Source organism: Mus pahari, chromosome 16 (assembly GCF_900095145.1).
Source record: "Mus pahari chromosome 16, PAHARI_EIJ_v1.1, whole genome shotgun sequence".
Classification (NCBI taxonomy): Eukaryota; Metazoa; Chordata; class Mammalia; order Rodentia; family Muridae; genus Mus; species Mus pahari.
In genome coordinates, this window is record NC_034605.1 from 57,887,642 (window position 1) to 57,906,660 (window position 19,019).

Here is a 19,019-nt window from a genome sequence, read left to right on the forward strand (position 1 = left end):
CTGAGGGCCTTGGGAACCTTGGAAGACAGTGGGGTTACAGGAAGCTCGTGGTTAACTGGCACAGGGCTCAGGATACACCCCAGGACTGGAATGAAGTCTGTGTTGTAGGGTGTAGCTCCTCTTGTCAGCTCATCAAGGACCCCCAAGAACTGTATTTTTTTTTTTTAGATTTATTTATTTATTATATGTAAGGACACTGTAGCTGTCTTCAGACACCCCAGAAGAGGGCATCAGATCTTATTACGGATGGTTGTGAGCCACGATGTGGTTGCTGGGATTTGAACTCCAGACCTTTGGAAGAGCAGTCGGGTGCTCTTACCCACTGAGCCATCTCACCAGTCCAAGAACTGTATTTGATAAGTGGAGTCTGTGGGGGATAGGGGGAAGAGAGGTCCTGGCGTTCTGAGGCGATCTCCCTGCAGAGGAGGTCCTCCAGCTGGACACATCCTTCCTCCTGGACCCTTTGAGGGGCTAGACTGTTGACTGGGGGGTCATGCTATACTTTTTTTTTCTCTCCCCCAACCCTGAGTGTGCACATGTGTGTGTGTGTGTGTGTGTGTGTGTGTGTGTGTGTGCGCGCGCGCGCGTGTTTGGCACCGATATGGTGGCTCACAACCATCCTTAACTCTAGTTCCAGGGGATCCAAGATCTTCAGGTCTCCAAATCATCACTGCATGCGGTGCACAGCCATATGTGCACCCAGAATAGTGAAATTAAATTAAAAATATAAATAAGATTAAAAGTAAAGATAGGAATGGAGGAAGGGAGAATTGGCTCAGTGGTTTAGAGTGTGCACTGTTTCTTCCTGGAGTCCACACTGATGGTTCATGATGACAGTAACACACACGTGCACACTCGTGCACACACATATGCACACGTGTACACACACGCACACAATAGAATTTTTTTTTTTAAGGAAAGGAAGCTGCTGCTTCCCAGGCAGGCTCTCGTCCCTGGGTGATAACCAGGAGCTGGGCAAATGACCTGAGTTGTGCTTTTTTTCCCAAAACTCTTCATAGAGGCAAAACTCCTGAGACTTCAGGGGAAATATGGCCTGGCTGACCTCATAGCTAAGCTACAGTCCATGTGATTGACAGAAGTGCTGGTAGATGAGATAGACCTGAGCCAGGTGGGGGTGGAGCTCTCTGGAGACACCTACTGTGTGCCAGGCACTTGAGATACAAAAGTGAAGTCCGCGGACTCAGTTCCTGGCTTCCTGGAGCTTTAGTGGTCCCCAGCTGCTCACACGAATAACAACTGTTCGGTTACAGTCTGCCAAGTGTGAAGAAGAAAGAATGGCTCTTAGTGCTCGCAGGTCGGACACGAACATGTCACTTCTCCTTCCGGCAAGTCTCTTCAGCAGCCTACTATCATTTACTGATTTGCTGAGGAGCAAACGAAGACAGAGACAAGGCGAATAGACAGTACTGAGATTCAGGGCTCATTCCCTTCTCCATCCTAACAAAGGGGACTTGGCAAATCCCCAGGGCTGTCGAACGGAGGCCAAACTACCAGACTGATCCATAGTAAGCAGGTTGGACTGGGAACAGAGGGTGCGTGTGAGCAAAGGCCCAGGGGTAGGATGAGGAGCAGCACAGGAGGAGGGAGGTCTGTACATGCGGACCAGACCACCATGTCATCACAACACTATGTAAAAACCATGAGGAAGTTTTTGTTGTTTGTTTTGTTTTTTGAGACAGGATTTCTCTGTATAGCCCTGGCTGTCCTGGAACTCGCTTTGTAGACCAGGCTGGCCTCGAACTCAGAAATCCACCTGGCTCTGCCTCCCGAGTGCTGGGATTAAAGGTGTGTGCCACCACGCCCGGCGGAAGTATTTTTTTAAAGAATTATTTATTTTATGTATGTGACTACAGACACACCAGAAGAGGGCGTCAGATCCCATTACAGATGGTTGTGAGCCACTATGTGGTTGCTGGGAATTGAACTCAGGACCTCTGGAAGAGCAATCAGTGCTCTTAACAGCTGAGCCATCTCTTCAACCCAAGAACCTGTTTTCGAAAAAAAAACAAAACCAAATAAACTTAGCAGTAAAGTTTAAGGGCCAAAGAATTACTTTCCTAATTAAAAGCACTGGCTACTATTTCAGAGGATCTGGGTTTGATTCTATGACCCCAGTTTCAAAAAATCATCGCTCTTCTGGTATCTGCAGGCAATTAGATAGACATGCAAGCAAAACGTAATGGAAAATAAAAAGAAAAGTAAAGCTTTTAAGATAAAATTAAAACCTTTTAGAATGAAAATTTAAACTTTTAAAGTTTAATATTCTCTCTCTCTCTCTCTCTCTCTCTCTCTCTCGCTCTCGCTCTCGCTCTCGCTCTCGACAGGGTTTCTCTGTATAGCCCTGGCTGTCCTGGAACTCACTCTGTAGACCAGGCTGGCATTGAACTCAGAAACCCGCCTGCCTCTGCCTCTGCCTCCCCAGTGCGCCGCTGCCACCCCGACTGAGATGTATTGTTTTGTTGGTTTTTTGGTTTTGTTTTTTTTTTGTTTGGTTGGTTTTTGGAGACAGGGTTTCTCTGTAAAGCCCTGGCTGTCCTGGAATTCACTTTGTAAACCAGGCTGGCCTCGAACTCAGAAACCTGCCTGCCTCTGCCTCCCGAGTGCTGGGATTAAAGGCGTGCACCACCATGCCCGGCTGATCGGATGTATTTTAATATCCTCCGAAGGTCGCCCAGGCCAAGGAGAGATCAGGTTTCTCTTATGTCCTGGGACTGCACTGAAAACCACAGAGCCTGGTTAGTTTCAAATTGAGGAAAAGCAAAGATAGAGCAAGGTAGCAAGTTGGACCTTGCAGGTTGGAAGTGGGGCCTCGGAGCGACTGAGACTGGGTGATCCAGTCCCAACCCGGAGCTCGCGCAATAGGGTGCCCGACTGACGTTTGCCGGGTCTCGGACCACGCCTCTTAGATCAGAAGTGGTCCAGGAGGGGCGGAGACCGAGGTGGGCGGGGCGGGAGGGGCAGCCCCCCGCCACGCTGCAGTTGCAGGGACATTCCTGGCTCTTCGGCCCGGGGCGGAGGAGCTCCGGGGCGGGTGAGTGTGCCAGCCCTGCCGGGATCGTGACCCGCGCACGCGGGAACCGGGCGGCGGAGGAGCCAGGTGAGTCGGGCCCCTGCACCGGGAGCAGAGCCTTCTAGCTCTGGGCGAGCCGGGCCACACACCGTACTCCCGGCCGCCGTGGGGACAGCGGCCGTGGAGCTCCGGAGCTGCCCCCTCTGTCCTGGGGACCTTGGCGCCCGCGCGGCGGGAGTGGTTGGGTGGAGGGGGCGGTAAATCAGTAACCCGCTGCGCACACAGGGCCTTTTGTCCCCCTCCGTTCAAAGAGCACCCTGGCCACCACTCTAGTTACTTATTGCCCACCGGGGGCGGGGGCGATGGGCCAGCTGTCTATGCAACTCCGCACGGGGACCGCTGACGTGCACCTCCCTCCGAGGGCGACGCGGTGGGGGGCACTAAAGTAAGAGCACTGTCGTCCTTGGGCGGGTGGCAGACACGCTCTGGCCAAAAAAGACTGAGAAAAAGAAAAGAAAAAAAAAAAAAAATGAGGAAAGTAACGCTCGCAGTCGCTTGCGCCGAGCACCTCGAGCACCTCATCGCGTGAGTGCAGGAGGGTGAACAACTTAGTGCTCTCTGATGACAGTCCCAAGTGCTAGCGATCCTCAGGGGCCAGCCTTGGTGACTAGACTAAGAATTCTGTGGTTGTGAGTTCAGGATAACCTGCGAATGGGAATAAAACCTCCTGGGACCTGTCCAACCAACCCAAACTGGAGATGAAGCATGGCCCTCTCTGTTTAGCAGGGTGTGGTAGGAGTCTTTTGCAGATGGGCCGAGCAAACTAGGGGGTAGGGGACAAATCAAGGTTCTAAGGCGATAGCTAAGCCGGTGGACAAGAGGAACGAGGGACACGGAGCAAACATGCCGGCTTTTAGAATTTACTGAAGGGACAGACTGTGGGACTTACAAGGTTGACACTGGCGTTTAAAATGAAACCTAGAAGAGCTGGGCCTGGCACATGGGCCTTAATGGGTATTAGCCAGGCTGAGGCAGGAGGCTCACTATTTGTAGACCTGCTTGGTTTGCAGAGTGAGTTTCAGTGCCAGTCTGCCTGGTCAACTTTAGTGAGAATTTGTCTCAAAATAATAATAATTAAAAAAGAAATAGAAAGCCGGGCCTGGTGGCNCAGGCCTTTAATCCCAGCACTCGGGAGGCAGAGGCAGGCGGATTTCTGAGTTCGAGGCCAGCCTGGTCTACCAAGNGCCAGCCTGGTCTACCAAGTGAGTTCCAGGACAGCCAGGGCTATACAGAGAAACCCTGTCTTGAAAAACCAAAAAAAAAAAAAAAAAAAAAAGAAAAGAAAAAAGAAATAGAAGTGGCCTGCAGTTAACCCTTAGAAGCTTGTAATCTGGGTTACAGGGAGAAAAACAAAACAAAACAAAACAAAAACCCTACTGGGTGGTGAAGAACTAAGGTTTGCCAAGATACCAAGCAAGAAATGATCATGACCTAGCCTATGTGGGGCCGGGAAGCTGAGAGACATTGAGGTCAGTGGACTGATTAGACCTGAGTCTTCCTCAGCAGTGGGTTGAGAAAAACCCTGGGCAGGGTTCCCAGTTTGGTAAAGTATGGAATGCATCTTCTAAGAATCATGTTGTTTTTCTTCAACTGTCACTCACTAATGTTGGCCTGATACGGAGATTAGCATGGCCCCTGTGCAAAGATGGCGCGCACACTCACAAGAGCAGGGTCCCGAAGAAAAAGAAGAACACTGATCCAAAGATGCTGGTGACACCTGGTTGTTATCCAGGACTCGGTGACATCCTGTGCGACCCTGGGACTCTACGGGTTCCCTGGTCAAATTAAGGCCTAGGTCTGAGTCTTCCTTTTGTGAAATAGATGCTCCACTATAGCATGTGGACAAGTCTGTGTATCAGACTTAACAGCACCATTTCAGAAGTAGACACTGAGTCAGGTCAGACAAATGGTACCGGTGTATACTCAGCCTGGGGACTGGGAGAATGTCTCACCGATGTCCTGTGCGTGCCATCCCTCCATGTATGGTCCCTTTTTGTCCCTGAAGCACCCTATGATGATAACTGTTCAGAAAGGGACAAAGGTAGGTAGGTCTTGGCAGGAATCAGGATTTGAATTTGTCACTACCAGACATGTAAAGCCTGTACCAGTCATAGAGCCAGCTAGGCAGGAAGCTCAATGGCAGAGGCTTTGCCTAGCATGCAAGGAGGTCCTGGGTTCAACCCACAACTCTGAAAAACAATAAACAAAGCCAAACAAGCTCTTACGCTGTCACTGTCCAAGATGAAGCTGTGAGGGGACAAACCACCGGAAGCATCCTCAGGGGTGCTTGTCCGGCTCGGAACGAGGAAGAATGTCCTTGATTTGGACCGAGCCTCGTGAAAGCGCCCACCGCTGGAAGGGTCCCAATCTGGGCATGAGAGTGTCAGTAATGCTAACACATGAGGTCCCGTTAGATGGCGTCCAGATGCCGAAGGCTGGCCTTGTATTGGGTTGCCCTTCTCTTCTTTGAGCCTTCAGAAATGAATTCATTTATTCAGCAGAAAAATAAATGATGTGCAAAGGATAAGTCACCATCTCTGCTTCCTTCCAAGAAAAGGATCCTGAAACTGCTCTCTCTGTGAAGGCATGCCAGGTCGCAGTAGGACCCAAGGCAGCAGGAAGTCCGCCCATGCCCTGCAGAACGTCCTTTGGGGAGGCTGGGGCTCTGCCTAGCAGTGCTGGCTTCAGCTTCTGCCTTGTGGGGTTTGGATGAGCCTGCTGACTGCTTCCTGTCTCTGGGTCTCCATCTGCAAAGCAAAGAATGGGACCTGCACATGACCGGAGCGCTTTCTCTCCCTACCCCCAATCTCCCTCTGTTTCAGGAAGGTGGTCAGTGGGAAGTCTGGCCCCGGTCCTGAGATCAGCTGGAAGGAAATGTGGCTGCTGTTGACCCTATTGAGCATCTTTCAGGGGACACCAGCTCTGTCCCTTGAGGCCTCTGAGGAAATGGAGCAGGGTACGGCCTCTAAGGTGGGAGAAGGTGGCAGGGATGTCAGGGACAGGCACCAGAAGCTGGAGGGGATCCTGGCCCCTGGCCCCAAGAAGGAGGGAGCGGGGCAGGGCTTTGCGATTCACTGTTTCCCGCTCAGCAAGCACACACCTATCTGTATGTCTACAAGAGAGGATTAGCCTTACAGGGCACAGAGCCTGGGCTAGGCCGCAGAGCCAGTGGTGAGCCCCTTGGCTGTGTATGTACGTGTGTGGTTCTATTCACTGGGTGTGTTGGTTGGGAGGGGCAAGCAGCATGTGTGATGTATGAACCAAGTATAGTGTGCCTCAGAGGTGTGGCATGTGTCCTGTCTGTGGCACCTGTAGCATGTGCCTTGTGTGTGTATGTGTATATATTTTGGGTAATGGCATGTCTAGCATGTATGCCGAGTGTGTGTGTAACAACTCCCAGGAAAAATGTGACACTGGTCCTGTGCAAAGCATTTGTAGCATGTGGTTACGTGTGGGGGAACAGCACGTATCACAGGACTGTTGCGTCAAGTGTGTGTAGCATGTTCTCTGTGCAGGGGGGGAGGGGGCTAACCTCGGATGGAGCTATGGGTATCAATGACTCCTGCCATCTGCCCTCAGAGCCCTGCCTAGCCCCAGTCCTGGAGCACCAAGAGCAGGTGTTGATGGTGGCCCTGGGGCAGCCTGTGAGGCTGTGCTGTGGGCGCACCGAGCGTGGTCGTCACTGGTACAAAGAGGGCAGCCGCCTAGCATCTGCTGGGCGAGTACGGGGTTGGAGAGGCCGCCTGGAGATTGCCAGCTTCCTTCCTGAGGATGCTGGCCGATACCTCTGCCTGGCCCGTGGCTCCATGACCGTCGTGCACAATCTTACGTTGCTTATGGACGGTAAGAGGGTCTGAGCAGGGCTTTAAGGGTACCTTGGGAGAGAAACCCCTCTTCTCTTGGACTTCAGATGCCTTCCTTTGTCCCTGAATAGACTCCTTAGCCTCCATCAGTAATGATGAAGACCCCAAGACACTCAGCAGCTCCTCGAGTGGGCACATCTACCCACAGCAAGGTCAGTGCCTCCTCCCAAGGACTCTTCTCCACCACCCATCTGGTCACTGAGGACCTTAGGGTCCTAATTGCTCTTTCTTTTCTCTCTAGCACCCTACTGGACACACCCCCAACGCATGGAGAAGAAACTGCATGCGGTGCCTGCTGGGAATACTGTCAAATTCCGCTGTCCGGCTGCAGGGAACCCCATGCCCACCATCCACTGGCTCAAGGATGGACAGGCCTTCCACGGGGAGAATCGTATTGGAGGCATTCGGGTGAGTCTTGACCTTTTCTTCTCCCCCACATAGCCCCCCACATAGCCCCCCACATAGCCCCCCACATAGGTCGGTAGATGGTGATTCCGGAACCCCAGAGCATGGACAGCTCTGACTCAAGTTCTTCTTACAAAGTACAACCTCTCGGCCTCAGGAACTAACTCCTGTCATGTTCTGGTAGGGCTTTTCACTGTTGGAGATGATGTTTGTGGCCCAGGGGCACTAAAGGATTATTTTAATTATTTTTATTTATATGTAAGTAAATACCATGCACTCTATGTGCCTACAGAGACCAGAAAAGGGCATCCAATCCCTGAATTACATAGGCAGTTGTGAAGTTGTGAGCTGACTGAGGTGGGAGCTGGGAAACATGCTCAGGTCCTCCAGAAGAGCAGCGAGCACGCCTAACCACTGAGCTTCTCTCTTACCCTGATGATGCGGGTCCTCTCTCTATGTAATCCTGATGGTCCCGGAACTCACTATGTAGACTAGGCTGGCCTGGAACTCACAAGAAACTAGCTCTGGCTTCCAAGTGCTTGGACTAAAGGCATCTGGAGTGATGATTGTTTTTGTTTTTTAAGTATATATATATATATACCATAACTGTCCTCAGACACACCAGAAGAGAGAAGAGGGCATCAGATCCCATTACAGATCGTTGTGAGCCACCAAGTAACTGCTGGAAATTGAACTCAGGACCTCTGTAAGAGCAGTCAGTGCTCTTAACCACTGAGCCATCTCTCCAGCCCCAATGATGCTGGTTACTGACACAGGATGTCAAAACAGAGTGCAGGCTATCCCCAACCGCAGCTTCCTGGGTGGCATCTCCTTTAAGGTGGGGAGAAACACCGAGCTACTAGGGTTTACCTTGCTGTCAGGAGGAGACTGAGACCCAGAGCCAGCAAAGACTTCACAAGGGAGCACTCTCCTACACAAGGGAGCACTCACTCACTCCTGGGTAGGGTAGAGCTGAACTTGAAAGACTCAAGCCAGGGCTCAGACATCGGTTTTGGGTTTTTTTTTTTTTGGGGGGGGGTTGTTTTGTGGTGTTTGTTTTGCTCATTCTTTTGACACAGGATCTCACTGTGTAGTCTTGAGTGGTTTGGAACTCCATCTGTAGACCAAGCTGGCCTTGAATTCATATCCTCTTGCCTTTGGCTGGCTTCCAAGTGTTGGGATTAAGGGTGTGCACCACTGTGCCTGGTTTTCAAACATCACCACCCCCCACCACCACCACAACCTTCTCCTCCTCTTCCTCCTCCTTCCTCTTCCTCCTCCTCCTCTTCCTCCTCCTCCTCCTTCTTCTTCCTCTTCCTCTTCCTCCTCTTCTTTTGCCTCTTCTTCTTCTTACTACTACTACTTCCACTTATTATTATTTTTTAAGATTTGTTTATTCTATGTGTGTGAATATTTTGCCTACATGTATACATGTGTGCTGTGCACATGCTCAGTGCCTGCAGAGGCCGGAGAGTGTCAGATCCCCTAGGAACCGGAGTCACACCTGGTTGTGAGCCACTACCATGTAGGTGCTGGGAATCAAATCTGGGACCTCTGGAAGAGCGTCAGTCTTCTTCTTCTTCTTCTTCTTCTTCTTCTTCTTCTTCTTCTTCTTCTTCTTTTTTTTTTTTTTGNTTTTTCGAGACAGGGTTTCTCTGTATAGCCCTGGCTATCCTGGAACTCACTTTGTAGACCAGGCTGGCCTCGAACTCAGAAATTCACCTGCCTCTGCCTCCCAAGTGCTGGGATTAAAGGCGTGCGCCAGCACGCCTGGCTTGAGCGTCAGTCTTCTTAATTACTAAACAATGCCTCCAGCCCCACGGAGACACTTCTTACAGCCTCTTTCTCTGTCCAGGGGTCTCTGGCTTTGGCCTGATCCTCTCAGGGGCTAGGGAAATTGGGAAGAGCCCCATAGACAGACTCTGTCCTCTCCCTGTCCTCTTTACTGGGTCCCTATGGACATTTCCTCTACTCCTACCTGCTTCCAGCTGCGCCACCAACACTGGAGCCTGGTGATGGAAAGTGTGGTACCCTCGGACCGTGGCACATACACGTGCCTTGTGGAGAACTCTCTGGGTAGCATTCGCTACAGCTATCTCCTGGATGTGCTGGGTGAGTGGGTGGGCTGGGCAGGTAGGACAAAGAATGTGGCTTATCTTCAGCTTGGTGGGTCCTGCAAGGGTGGGAATCTTGCCTTATCTTTATCTAGTTTCCAAACTAGATAAAGTCAATTTCAGATGAGTGAAACGGCCCCAAGTGTCAGAAGAAAGCAAGGGGGTGGGCGTGGGCCAAAGGAGCAGAAGTCTGCCTAAAGGGAATGGGAGAAGGGGGGTCCTGGCAGATGGCAAAGGCTGAATTCAGCTCTTAAGAATGTAGTGCATTAGTCCCCGCTGCGTGTCCAGAAGGTCCTTCCCCTGATCTAGGAGCGGGGCTAGGGGCAGGTAAACTGGGTGATTTCGTGGGTGCCACTGGTCAGGGTTGACGGCCCGGCCCGGCCCCCAGAGCGGTCCCCGCACCGGCCCATCCTGCAGGCGGGGCTCCCAGCCAACACCACAGCCGTGGTTGGCAGCGATGTGGAGCTACTCTGCAAGGTGTACAGCGACGCCCAGCCCCACATCCAGTGGCTGAAGCACGTCGTCATCAATGGCAGCAGCTTCGGCGCCGATGGTTTCCCCTACGTACAAGTCCTGAAGGTGAGCTTCCTGCTAGTGCCCGGGCTGGGTCCCATCCTTTCCCCATTAGGGTGGGATGGTACCCAGCTACCCTCCCAGCTGCAGTGTGACCCAGAGCCTCCCGTGACCTAGTGTGTCCGCTGCTTCAGACAACAGACATCAATAGCTCAGAGGTGGAGGTCTTGTATCTGAGGAACGTGTCCGCTGAGGATGCAGGAGAGTATACCTGCCTGGCGGGCAACTCCATCGGCCTTTCCTACCAGTCAGCATGGCTGACGGTGCTACCAGGTGAGGGCCTTGGGGGGGGGGTCGGAGAAGGGAGGTCCTAGGGGAGACTTCTGGACTCCTCTCTGGCCCATTGAGGTCTGTTAGGTAGGCAGTTTCCTTGGCCAGTGGGGGTATACAGTATTTGTCTTTTGGCACTGTGAACACTCTCGCTGAATTCAGCAGGGATATGTATTTGATTTAACGTGACTGTCCCCATGTGACCCTNGGGGATATAAGACTATATATAACTGTGACTTTTCTTTTTTAAAGATTTGTTTTTTATTTATTTTATGTGAGTACACTGTAGCTGTACAGATGGCTGTGAGCTTTCATGTGGTTGTTGGGAATTGAATTTAGGACCTCTGCTCTCTCCAGTCAACCCCACTGGCTCCAGCGATGGGTCCCACTGACTCCAGCACAGAAATTTATTTATTATTATATATAAGTACACTGTAGCTGTCTTTAGACACACCAGAAGAGGGCATCAGATCTCATTACGGGTGGTTGTGAGCCACCATGTGGTTGCTGGGATGTGAACTCAGGACCTTCGGAAGAGCAGTCAGTGCTCTTAACTGTTGAGCCATCTCTCCAGCCCGTAACTGTGACTTTTTCAGTGTGTGTCCTTATATGTGTTAGTAACTATGGGGACCTAGGCTGGGGGGAGGAGGGCTGGCCAATCTGACCACTGACTGCTCGTTTCCTCTATGTTCATCTAACAAGCAGAGGAAGACCTCACGTGGACAACTGCAACCCCTGAGGCCAGATACACAGATATCATCCTGTATGTATCAGGCTCACTGGCTCTGGTTGTGCTCCTGCTGCTGGCCGGGGTGTATCACCGGCAAGTCATCCGTGGCCACTACTCTCGCCAGCCTGTCACTGTACAAAAGCTGTCCCGTTTCCCTTTGGCCCGACAGGTACTGTGCCCGTTCCCCAGCCCCCGCCACTGTACAGCTCTTAGCCTGACCCCAGCAGGCAAAACGAATCTCCCACTTTGCAGTTCTCTTTGGAGTCGAGGTCCTCTGGCAAGTCAAGCTTGTCCCTGGTGCGAGGTGTCCGTCTCTCCTCCAGCGGCCCGCCCTTGCTCACGGGCCTTGTGAATCTAGACCTGCCTCTCGATCCACTTTGGGAATTCCCCCGGGACAGGTACACTGAGCAGGCTAAGAGTGGGGGTGCCAGCTCAGGAGTGGTACCCACAGTCTGAGGCACGGGTCTTCTTGGTCTCTAGGCTGGTGCTCGGAAAGCCCCTGGGTGAGGGCTGCTTTGGGCAAGTGGTTCGTGCAGAAGCCTTTGGCATGGATCCCTCCCGGCCCGACCAAACCAGTACCGTGGCTGTGAAGATGCTGAAAGGTACACATGGCAACCTGGGCAGGGTGTGCTGGGACCACGCAAGGAGCTTATGGCCGCGCAGCGGGCTGTAGGGATAGCCGATGCTAGGGCCACGCAAGGGGCTACACGGACTGCCCATGCTGGGACCACACAAGAGCCTACACGGACTGCCTGTGCATGAGAAAAGGCCCCAGGTTTTCCAGGCTTGGGCCTGAAGCCCAACCCTGCTGCTGGCCCTGGCAAGTGACTTCTTAGCCTCAGTTTCCTCTTGGGCCTCCGTGGGGATGACTAATGGTCCCTTACCTCTCAGGGGCAAAGCTTATAGATGTTTCTGATAAACCGTGGCTTAGTAAATTTTTGATGTAGGGTTTGGAACTGGTTTTCTTTTCATTCTTTCTTTTTTGTTTGGGGTTTTACTTTTGTTTGTTTGTTTGTTTGTTTTTGTTTTGAGACAAGAGTTTCTCTGGCTGTCCTAGACCAGACCAGCCTCTATCTCCCAAGTGCTGAGATTAAAGGTGTGCACCACCATGCCCGAATGGCCCTGTTTTGTTCTGCTTTGAGTCTGACCTAGAGGTCGCTCTGTAATCTAGCCTTGCCTAGAGAGTCTCCTACATCAGTCTCCTACATCAGTACTGGAGTTATACCTGACTGGCTCAGAAAAGTTTAACCACTGGGTGATGATCCCTGTGAGATCTGTGGTGATCAGAGCTTAATACCCCTCCCCCGTTAGCTCTTGGCTCTTATCCCTTTATCATCCTCACACGTTTAGTGCCTTACCCCCATCAATCCCACTAAATAATACACACATTCCTCCCATTCCTTCGTAGAGAACAGTCCCAGTCTCAGGGCTAGAGAGATGGCTTAGCCAATCAGAGTGCTCCATGCTCTTGCAGAGGACTCAAGTTCAATTCCCAGCACTGACATCTGGCAACTCAAAACCACCTGTAACTCCAGCTCCAGGGATTCTGATATCCTCTTCTCTTCTGGCCTCTGAAGGGACTATACGCATATGCACACACACACACACACACACACACACACACACACACGAATAATACAAAAATAAATCTTAAAAATAAAAAGTCCCAGGTTCAAGCTGGGTCTGGTGACACAAGCCTGTAATCTTGGGTACTTAGGAGACTAAGACAGTAGAATGGTAAAGTGAGTTGAAGTTACAGATGAAGCTCAAGTGCTGCCTGGACAACTTAGTAAAACACTTCCCCAAAATATGAAGAGGCCTGGCTGAGTGGTAGAACATTTGTCCAACATGTGCGAGAGCTACCATGTGATCCCCAAGAATAATGGAAAGGATAAGGAAACCCGGACCTCTGGCAATGTCCCCGAAGTGTCCTGCAGGTGCTTGGTGTGTGCCCTTGGAACTTCTTTTATATTTGTCTTTTTTTTTATTATTTATTTATTTGTTTGTTTGTTTGTTATATGCAAGTACACTGTAGCTGTCTTCAGACACTCAGAAAAGGGCATCAGATTTCGTTACGGATGGTTGTGAGCCACCATGTGGTTGCTGGGATTTGAACTCAGGACCTTTGGAAGAGCAGTCGGCGCTCTTAACCGCTGAGCCATCTCACCAGCCCCCCCCCCCTTCTTTTTAAAGTTCACTACAATTTCAGACATGGTCACACTATACAGTCCTGGCTGGCCTGGAACTTCTAGGCCAGGCTGGACATGAATCTAAAGGGATCCACTTGCCTCTGCCTCCCAAGTGCTAGGAAATAGGGCGGTTATTGTGTTGTGTGTGTAATGTGTGTGTAAGTGTGAGCGCACATCATAGCCTGAGCACATAGCGGTCAGAGAACGACTTATGGAGCCAATTTCAGGGGTTAGTCTTGTCACCAGGCTTGTGCGCCATGCCATCTTGCTGGCTCCTTTATGTCTTTTTCTGTGTGTTTATTATCTGTCATTTTGTTCTGTGTAAATCATATCATCATATCATGCTTACTCAATACCTTGATGTTTAACAGCATACCCTTGGGTCCTGGCTGTCTTGCTGGCCCCCATTAGAATCTGTTGCTGCCGTCCCTGTTGCTGTGGCGGTCCCTGTTGCTGCCATCCCTAGCATTCTTCCCTCCCTCACTCCCTCCACTCTGCACAGCTGGAGCCAGCTGGCACTTTCTGTGAGGCAGCGATTGTGATTTAGGCTTTTCCATATTGATGTACAGCTAGGATAAGAGTTATGTCTTTGTCCCAAGGTCACAGGTCAGCCCTAGTCCCTGGTCCTTAGCCCACTCTTTTCTAGAGAAGTCACAGAAATCTCCTTCCCTAATGCATAACAAGACCTCAGGACACTTCTTGCCCCTAGGGACTGTTACACAGGGACCAGTTAGCACAGCTTCCTTCCTGTCTGGAGTTTCTGCCTCTCTCCTGTCCCCTGGACCTGCTTATGGGAAGATCGGTTCTTTGAGAGTCTTCATGCTTTGTCCTTGCAACTTTTGTGGGAGGTATTATAAGACGAGTGTGCATATAAGACGAGTCTGAGGTTCGAGAGGTTGAGAGACCGTGAGTATGGATGCCAGGTATATGTGTGTGTGGATATAGACATAGGTGTATGTGCATGTACAGGTGTGGGCATTTGTGTATGATAGGTGTAGGTGTATATGCATGTATGGGTGTATGTGCATGTAAAGTTGTAAGTGTATGTGCATGTGGATATAGGCATAGGTATATGTGCACACATAGGTGTAGGTGTATGTGCATGTATAGGTGTGAGTGTATGTGCCTATATAGGTGTATGTGCGTGTGGACATAGGCATAACTGTGCAGCATCAGGTGCCTCGTCTATCACTCACCAGCTTGGTTTTTAGAGACAATCTCTTGCTGAACCTGGGACTTACTGTTTCAGCTACGCTAGCTCGCCATCTGGCTACCCCCCTCCTCCACCCTGTGTGTGCCCTGAGTGTTAGGGCCACAGCCATTGCACTGCTCCACCCAATTTTTACATGCATACCGGTGATCCGAACTCAGATCCTCATGCTTGTGCTGTAGGTACTCCATTCACTGAACATCTCCCCATCAAAGCAATTCTTTAAGCCAGACATAGTGGCACAACATCTTTAATCCCAGCAGCCAGGAGTCTGAGGCAGGCAGATCTCTGAGTTCAAGGCTAGCCTGGACTACAGAGCTAGTTCTGGAACAGTCAGGGCTACACAGGCACTATCTTAAATAAATAAGTTTTGTTTGTTTGTTTTTAGTTAGGGTCTCTCTATATAGTCTTCCTGGATCTGTATGTAGACAAGGCTGGTCTCAAACTCATGGAAGATTAATGGTGTGCTTCACTGCTCTTGGCCTGGAATTATTTTTTTTTAAGCATCTACTTTTTTTGAGAGTTTCATACATGAGTATGTATTCACAACATTTCCACTCCATTCTCTCCTCCTCCAAATCCTTCTATGCTCCCTGATCCCTCTTTAAACACAGACACACACATGTACGCACACTGTTTTGAGTTTGTTTGTTTGTTTGTTTGTTTGTTTGTTTTTGCCTCCTGTAGCCCAGGATGGCCTCATATTCATCAAGTGCTAGGATTAGACGAGGGCTCTACCACACCTAGTTTTATCCTGTGTGAGGATAGACCACAGACTTCATGCTAGGCAAGCACTCTACAAACTGAACTACATCCCTAGCCCGAAAGGCTTCTTCCAAGGCACACAGCCCCGCAGGGTTTCAGCCCAGACTTCCTTGACACCTGCACCCCCACCCCCTCCTATGATGCTCTTGTGGTGTTGGAGGGCAACTTCCTCAGCCTGGCTGTTGCTTTGCAGACAATGCCTCTGACAAGGATTTGGCAGACCTGGTCTCCGAGATGGAGGTGATGAAGCTAATCGGACGACACAAGAACATCATCAACCTGCTGGGTGTCTGCACTCAGGAAGGTGTGGCGGGAGCCGGGATACAGAAGGGCAGTTGGGGTGCAAAGGCCCAGTCTTGCCAGACTTCGCATCCCCTGGTCCACGGCTTCCCTCTGTAGGGCCCCTGTACGTGATTGTGGAGTGTGCCGCCAAGGGAAACCTTCGGGAATTCCTCCGTGCCCGGCGTCCCCCAGGCCCTGATCTCAGCCCCGATGGACCTCGGAGCAACGAAGGACCACTCTCCTTCCCGGCCCTGGTCTCCTGTGCCTACCAGGTGGCCCGAGGCATGCAGTATCTGGAGTCTCGGAAGGTGTGGACAAAGGGCAGTTGGGCTGGGGTCTGGACCACTCTAACTCCTCCATCTCCACACCTTATTGCTGGTGGCACTGACTGTCCTCAGCGGCTCTCTTGCTTCCAGCTCACAGGTCTATCCTTTATCCATCGCTCCCATACATTTGCAGCTAACCCTGCAGATCCCCATTTGTAACCCCGTAAGTCCCCATTCTCTCCACCCATTCTTTTACCGGAGGTCAAGCATGGCGCAGGCATGGGCTCTGAACGAATGTGCTTCTTTCTTTTTCTCTTTCTGGTTCTGGGGATTCAGCCCAGGCCTTTGCCCATTCCATTTCTCATCTGTTTGCGGACTGAGTGACTCTGGCCCCTGGGCTTGCTGTGAAATGATGAACTTCCAGACCTGTGTTTTGATAGTAAGCTCCCTACCCTGTCTTCAGTGCATCCATCGGGACCTGGCTGCCCGAAATGTGCTGGTGACGGAGGATGATGTGATGAAGATCGCCGACTTTGGGCTGGCGCGTGGTGTCCACCACATTGACTACTATAAGAAAACCAGCAACGTGAGGCGCACCGCAAAGATACACGGGAGCGCGGAGGGGACTAGGTCTGGTCTGAAAGGGATAGATCCTATACTACTCACACCACTGTCTCTTCCTCCACCCCCACCCCCGCCTCCTTCCTCCAGGGCCGCCTGCCAGTCAAGTGGATGGCTCCTGAGGCCTTGTTTGACCGCGTGTACACACACCAGAGTGACGTGTGAGTCTGGGAAATGGGTTCTAAGATGGCTGCTGCCTGTCTTCAAGTCGCCATCCCCCTCTAAAAGGGCAAGGCTGAGGCACTTGTCAAAGTCATGAGATCTTAGGAGTTCTTCTGACACTCCAAAGAAAGGAGTGCCTCTCCCTATCCCCAAGGGTGAATCTCAACTGCAATAGCCTTTACTACAGCTTCAAGGAGAAAAGAAGGAAGGAAGCTGGGCCCTGCTGAGCCACAGTTCTGCCTCCAGGTGGTCTTTCGGGATCCTGCTGTGGGAAATCTTCACCCTCGGGGGCTCCCCGTACCCTGGCATCCCAGTGGAGGAGCTCTTCTCACTGCTGCGAGAGGGACACAGGATGGAGCGGCCCCCAAACTGCCCCTCAGAGCTGTAAGGTCACCCTCCTGGCCCCAATGGTCAGACCTCATCCGCGGTCCTGACTTGGACGTCAGCTTTTGGCTCTGGCCATAGAACAGTACTGTCTCACTCACAGTCCCTCCTCTTCCTCTCCATGGCTCACAGTGGCTTGGTCTTATTCCTACTCTCCTACTAAACTGCCCTGTGAAGCCCCACCCCAGCCCAGCCCCACCCTACCCCAGCCCCAGCCACGCCCCCACAGCCCCAACCCTAGGGAGCGCACAATCCTCACTTTGCCAGCCCTACACACAAACCTCTTTGACCCGCTCCCAGGTATGGGCTAATGAGGGAGTGCTGGCACGCAGCCCCGTCTCAGAGGCCTACTTTTAAGCAGCTGGTGGAAGCTCTGGACAAGGTCCTGCTGGCTGTCTCTGAAGAGGTACTGCCCATTCCCGCCCCGTGCCCTCTCTCTGCCCTCTCCTGTGACCTAGAGACATGAACGCGAAGCATCCTGTCCCAGAGGCTGAAAGCTGACCAGCTCTGTTCCTTGCAGTACCTTGACCTCCGCCTGACCTTTGGACCCTTTTCTCCCTCCAATGGGGATGCCAGCAGCACCTGCTCCTCCAGTGACTCCGTTTTCAGCCACGACCCTTTGCCCCTCCAGCCAAGCCCCTTCCCTTTCTCTGACTCGCAGACAACATGAGCCGGGGAGCAGCAATGTTGTATGGGCTACGCGGCCCGTGGCTGTGGGCCTCCTGGCTGTGGGCCTCCTCGATGAGCTGCATCCTGATGCATCGACATTTGATGTTGGCAGTGTCAGGCCTCTGACTTGAGACTACTGCTGCCCCAGATCCTCTCTCTGGCCCTGTTTTGGGGAGGGCCATTCTTGGTCCTAGGGTTCATAGTTGAGACCTTCTGTTCCAGCCTTATGCTCCCATCTCAGAGTTCAACTCTCGTCTCAAGATCATGCATGGCCTCGCCCTTGGACTCATCCTCAGAGAAGCTAAGCATTAAGGCCTTGGCGAGGCTCTCCGGGCCTAGCTGCAAAGCTTATGCTCTAAACATTTCTAGTTCCCCCCAAACAACCTAGAGGCCTCGGGACTTCACAGCCCCCAGCCCACAAGCCTCACCACTCCCTCTGCTATCTCCCCTCCATTCCAGCATCTTGGTGAAAGGAGCATCAGCTCTGGTGTCCCTGAGAGACGAGAAGCCTGTGGGAAAGACAGAAGAACATGGCATTTTATAAATTATTTTTTGAAATAAGTCTCTGTATGGCTGGTGGCTTCCCTGAGTGGCAGGACGTAGGGTGGGAAGACTCTACATGTTGGGAGTTTGGTCTGGGTGGCACAGACGACTGGGGAGGTGGGTGCCAGGCCTTCAGCTGGCTCCCGCCTCCAGCTGTGCTATAGCAGACTCAGAAGCAGATACGTGCCCTTGCCTTTGTCCGTCCGTCCATCCATCTTACAGAACCATCCTTGTGTATGCCATGGTTGGTGAGTGAGTGCTCGTGGGCAGATGAGCCCACACTGCACCATCTGTAAAGCAGACCCTGTATCCTCTGCACACGCCTCCATCTTTGGCCCACAACCATCCCCAAGGGAGCTGGCGTCCCCTCCCCCATCTGCTCAGCATTAACCAAACTGACCGTTAACACAGCACGAAGGAAAACGTGAAATCAAGCCTCCAGTTGCTGCCTGCTCCCACGGTCTGGATCTGCCGCTGGGGCTCAGGGCTTGTGGGGGCCCGTGCCCGCCTTGCCTGGCCCTGGCCTGTCTCCCAGGCAGCAGCTGGTTACCGCCTGGCTGAGCCGCAGCTGTCTCCACTAGCACGGTCCTCCCTGGAGGCTGTCACAACCCTGCTGTCAGCCCCCACCCCAGAGAGATCAGATTCCCAGAGCTCTGAGCCTGGACTCCATTCTGACACTTTCAGCTGCTCCCTAACCCTGAACCTTAGGGCAGGCAGGGAGAGGCCAGAAGTGGTCCCAGATTTTCTGCTCCCTGGTTCCCACGAGCTCTCTGGGAGTGTGGACTGCAAATGTATTTAGGCTTCCAGAGACTGCTGTAAGAATTTAAGGGTAGTTCTAAAGAGATGGCTCATTGTTTAAGAGCACCTATAACTTTCCCCAGG

At 51.9% G+C, this 19,019-nt stretch overlaps 1 protein-coding gene across 4 annotated transcripts; it reads left to right on the top strand.

Moving 5' to 3' along the window:
* The first annotated feature begins 2,831 nt into the window (after positions 1–2,831).
* Positions 2,832–18,148, top strand: Fgfr4 (fibroblast growth factor receptor 4). 4 transcript variants are annotated; one of them, XM_021215814.1, is made up of 18 exons: positions 2,832–3,118; positions 5,914–6,047; positions 6,671–6,934; positions 7,026–7,106; positions 7,196–7,362; positions 9,348–9,471; positions 9,862–10,052; positions 10,181–10,319; positions 11,022–11,215; positions 11,299–11,444; positions 11,527–11,648; positions 15,404–15,514; positions 15,610–15,800; positions 16,222–16,344; positions 16,470–16,540; positions 16,788–16,925; positions 17,226–17,331; positions 17,446–18,148. In XM_021215814.1, the coding sequence occupies exons 2-18, from the start codon at positions 5,966–5,968 to the stop codon at positions 17,593–17,595; spliced, it is 2,400 nt and encodes a 799-aa protein (XP_021071473.1). In that variant the 5' UTR covers positions 2,832–3,118; positions 5,914–5,965; the 3' UTR covers positions 17,596–18,148. The 4 variants fall into 4 exon arrangements, with proteins under 4 accessions (XP_021071473.1, XP_029403345.1, XP_029403347.1 ...); XM_029547485.1 differs by having other exon boundaries at positions 3,029–3,118; positions 11,019–11,215; positions 17,446–18,123; XM_029547487.1 differs by having other exon boundaries at positions 3,029–3,118; positions 5,918–6,047; positions 11,019–11,215; positions 17,446–18,123.
* Positions 18,149–19,019: the final 871 nt, after the last annotated feature.

Bases quoted from the DNA above. Each gene is read 5' to 3' on its own strand.
- Fgfr4 (XM_029547485.1), top strand. From the start codon at position 5,966: ATGTGGCTGCTGTTGACCCTATTGAGCATCTTTCAGGGGACACCAGCT. The intron at 7,107-7,195 runs GTCAGTGCCTCC...TTTTCTCTCTAG, and splicing joins GCACATCTACCCACAGCAAG to CACCCTACTGGACACACCCC. The intron at 7,363-9,347 runs GTGAGTCTTGAC...ACCTGCTTCCAG, and splicing joins ATCGTATTGGAGGCATTCGG to CTGCGCCACCAACACTGGAG.